General features: G+C 40.6%; 1 protein-coding gene across 1 annotated transcript; it reads left to right on the top strand.

Annotated features, from left to right (window-relative positions):
- Window positions 1-3498: 3498 nt before the first annotated feature.
- On the top strand, window positions 3499-3957 carry LOC120081646 (stress response protein NST1-like). The gene has a single exon (XM_039036693.1). The coding sequence runs from the start codon at window positions 3499-3501 to the stop codon at window positions 3955-3957; it is 459 nt and encodes a 152-aa protein (XP_038892621.1).
- Window positions 3958-4315: the final 358 nt, after the last annotated feature.

Below are 4315 nucleotides of genomic sequence, written 5' to 3' on the forward strand. Positions count from 1 at the left end.
AATGAATGTGCTTAATTTACCAATTTTGTATATAGAAATTAAAACTATTATTTAATCAAATGTAAGAGAACAAACAATGTAGTCATAATTAAATAAAAAATTATATTAAATAGTTAAGATAACATAAAATCTAAATGTATTAATTGAAATTTATTAAGTCTAAATAAATATTTATATTTAATAACTATTTAAAAATATTAATAATAATTAATTGATATTAATTTCTTAATTAATCAGGCTCCATTCATGGAATTATGTATAAAATTATGCCTAAGTCTAGAAACTGAAATAAAGATTACTTTATCCAAAAAATAACCTATTCTCATGCAATTTAATTGATAACTAATCTCATGAAATCAAATTAAGAAACAATGCATTAGGAATTGTCATTAACAATTTTTACTATTAACATAACTATAATCATGATAGATTCATAACTATTTAATGATATAGATTCAATAAAACATTCAATCTCTCAATTAAACATTCAACGTAACAATTATCAATGGCCATAAATAAGAATAAGACATGATACCATTAAAAAGTAAAGTATTCAACAAACATCCATGAAAAGAATTAAATTCAATCTAAATTCATAACAACTTCATCAATACCCTAAAATAACAAGTTTAGCTACTCATAACTTTCAAAAACATATTTTCATACATCAATTCAAGCTTAAGTTTAAGAGAGAGAGAGAGAAAAAAAGGAAACTGAGAAGAATCCTCCAAGCTTGCATTGAACGTCATCTTGGAAACTTGAACAACCTTCAAGATGTCCCTCAAATTCTCTAACTTTTAAGCATAAAATATCTTTTAGGTCTGAAACTTCATTTTTCAGCCCTCAATTCGATCAGAGTCCTCTCCCATTAGATCAAAATCCTCTTTCAACAGGTCAGAATGACGTCCAATTAAAGGATAAGAAAGTTGGAAAAGAAATCCTTGCTAAAATTAGCAGATTTTTCAAATAAAGAAAGCCAACATTGTAACGCTAGTACCATGGTCTAGAGTTGTCGTAGTGTCACGCTAAGCTACTTCTAGCGTTGCAACGCTACTTCCTGAAGTGCAGCTATTTCCTTTGAGTTTATATCACCACTTCACGTTGTAGCATTGCAACGCTCCCCTGCCATTTGGTTTCTTTAGCATTTTCCCTCTATTTTCTTCACTCCCTTTGGTCCATTACTTTATTTTGATTCCTTTAAGTCTAGTTTAATCATTTTTGGCTTATTTTGAGTATAATTCACTTCTTGACCAGAAATCTTGGAAATCACTAGCAAATACATCAAATCTGACAAAAACACATTAAAAACCATCATAGATCTATAGCGATTGTGCGGCACTTGTTCCCGCTCACGAACAAGCCAGCCAACTCGAATACAGACTGCCGACGGCACACCGAGTGCCTCTTGCAACCTCTACCCCCGTTTTAGTTAGGGAGGAAACAACGACCAGGGGGGGCCAAAGAAACATGTAGACCAATCATTTTGGGAATCGAGGCAATCCTCCAGTTTTTCATCATCAGGGTTAAAGCCAGAATAACTATCTGAACAGGCAATCGCACAACCAACCTTCTTCATCTAACACCTCACCCAATTCGTCATCGTTGGAAGCTCTGCTCAAGCAATACATAGAAAAGAACGATGCGATCATGCAATCACAAACATCTTCCATCAGGACTTTGGAGGTACAGGTCGGGTAGCTTGTGGCTAAACTTAGAAGTAGAACACCTGGGACACTGCCCAGCAACTTGGACGCACCTGGACCAAGTGGAAAGGAGTAATGTCAAGAAGTGACATTGGGCAGACAAGCCTGATCGCCTGCGGGGATGCGTTTGCGATAACATTGAAGACCCTTTTTAAACAGCATCTCTATCAACTATCTTTACTGCTTTAGTTACCGTTTTATTAGTGCTTTAGTGAAATTAGTTTATTGCTTTATTGATTTAGTTTCCTTGCCTATTCGAATTTACTTCCAATTCAGTTTCAGCATGCGTTGATCTTGATTTATTGTTGAATAATTGATTTAAGTGAACACCGCAACGTCTTATCATTATGGTTTTGGGATAACCGTTGTGATGTTGGTGATACATAGTAATGTCAGGTATGCATTGCGTCGACGGGTGTATCTTGCGTTAATGGATACACTTTGCGCCCGTCCGCCAAAGATGCATTGCATTGACGGATGTGTTGTGCTAGTATATACATTGCGCCCGTCCTCTGCAAATATGCACTATGTTGACGAATGTGTTGCGTTGGTAGAAATACCTTGCGACCATCCTCCAAAGTTGCGTTGCGTTCACGGATGTGTTGCACTAATATATACATTGCGCCCGTCCTCCAAATATTCATTGCGGTGATGGTTGTGTTGCGTTCAAAACTAAACATTGCGCCCATCCTATAAAAATAAAAAAAATGATATAATATTCGTGAAGAGGGTAATTGAACGATCATTTTAGCTCCCGAGGTGAATTATTACATAGAATACGAAAGGACATCCTTTCCTACTATGTCTTAATGGGAGGGGCGCGACAGACTTTTTGGATTACCAAAGCCTACCAATGCACCGATTGCGTTGGGCCCATCAAGGCCCAACCTATAAATCGCCCCTCCTCAGCCCATTGGAGTTCACTTTCATTCCCTTCGTGAAAACCCTAACAAAATCTCTCTGCATACCTTAATAGCTGTCCACACTTTCTTTCGAGAAAAGAAAAATTTCCAACTTCTTTCCCTTAACCGAACTCATGGCCGGACAATCATCTCATTCCTCTTCCTAGAAATCATCCCCTTCCCATGCCCCTATCACCACGCACGAAGCGGCTTTCCTCGCCACCAATCATCGCCTCGCTGCCCAGCCAAAGCCAACCCCTAGAATCACCGAAAAACCCAGGCGAAAGCCCTCTGTAACCACTACACCATCCACCCACCGTGAGGGGCCGAGTACAGAGAGTGCCCCTGCCACCAGACTTGAGGTGGCACTCCCAATACCTTCAACCAAAAGTAAGCTGAAAAGAAAAGACGATAAGGAGGTGTTTGAAAGTATCCTGAGCCATTTGAGAAAGATGGGGGGTGACGAAGGCCGGAGTAGTAAACCAACCCCTACCGATAGAGGAGGAGTTAACTTTAGCTTCACGGAGGATGGCCCTCACCATCTCGGATCCTAAGGAGACTGTCCCAACAGACTCCAATGTGGGACTCATAAGGGCTATCTTGGAGGTTATGGAGGCGAAGAAGTGGATGGATAAGCCTGAAGAAAAGAAGCAGGAGAGAAGAGTTGAAGAGAAATGGGTAGAAGAAGACGAAGTAGCCCGACTGGAGAAAGAGAAGAAGGAAAAACGGAGAAGTGAAAGAAAGCAGCGAAGGTGAGAAGAGAAGCGCCTGAGGAAAGAGGAAGAAAGGAGAAAAAGGGCGGAAAGTATGGATGTTGACGAAGAATCAACCACTACAAGGGTGGAAGTGGGGGTGTCAGCACAATTTAAACCATCAACGCAACAACAAGTTTCATGGCCACAATCCAGACTAGTTGTGTCGGAGGCTCAACTCCAGGTTCTGACGATAAGGAAGATCCTGACATGTCCCCTTTAATGCGACGTTGCAAGGAGAATGCTCCGCAAGGGTCCACAAGAGACCCAATAATTCAGGAACGCAAAGAGAAGGAAACCAATAATTCAGGAACGCAAAGAGAAGGAAAAGGAAGAAAGAAGAGAAAATTAGAGGATAAGGATGAGAAAATGGCACGGGCGCACCAAATCATTGCATCAGCCAATTTGGCCAGAAGGCTTCATGATGAGGAGGTTCGCCGTGACAACATAAGGGTAAAAGAAGAAGAGAAAAGAAAGCTCGAGGATGAGCAATGCATTGCGCTCGCCTCTGAGAAATTTGAAAAGGAAATGAGAGAAGAAGAGGAGGCAGAGAAGAAGGCAAAGAAGGAAAAAGAGTTGTGCCACAAAGCAAACAATTAGCGCATCAGAGAGCGAGAAAGAAAAGAAGTGGAAGAATGGGAAAAGGAAAAACAAGAGCAACGCAAGGCGCAGGAACGCATCTAAAGACAAAAATCCCACCTTGCATCCGCTTAGGAAAAAGGCAAAGCAAAGGTGGAAAGTAGCGAGCTGGCCGGCGCCCAAAAACCAAGAAGGAAAATGACAATTTGTTGATGGAAATGGACTTCTTTCCTGTGCCGGCGCCACTACCAGATCTCATCATCAGCATTGTGGTAGAGCATGGGTGGGAGTCTTTCTGCCAATGCCCATCCATTGTAATTCCATCGGTAGTGAGAGCCTTCTACCATCGCCAGCTCCACGATACCGAAGATGCGGTGAT

The sequence above is a fragment of the Benincasa hispida genome, chromosome 7 (genome assembly GCF_009727055.1).
Source record: "Benincasa hispida cultivar B227 chromosome 7, ASM972705v1, whole genome shotgun sequence".
NCBI classification, from domain to species: domain Eukaryota; kingdom Viridiplantae; phylum Streptophyta; class Magnoliopsida; order Cucurbitales; family Cucurbitaceae; genus Benincasa; species Benincasa hispida.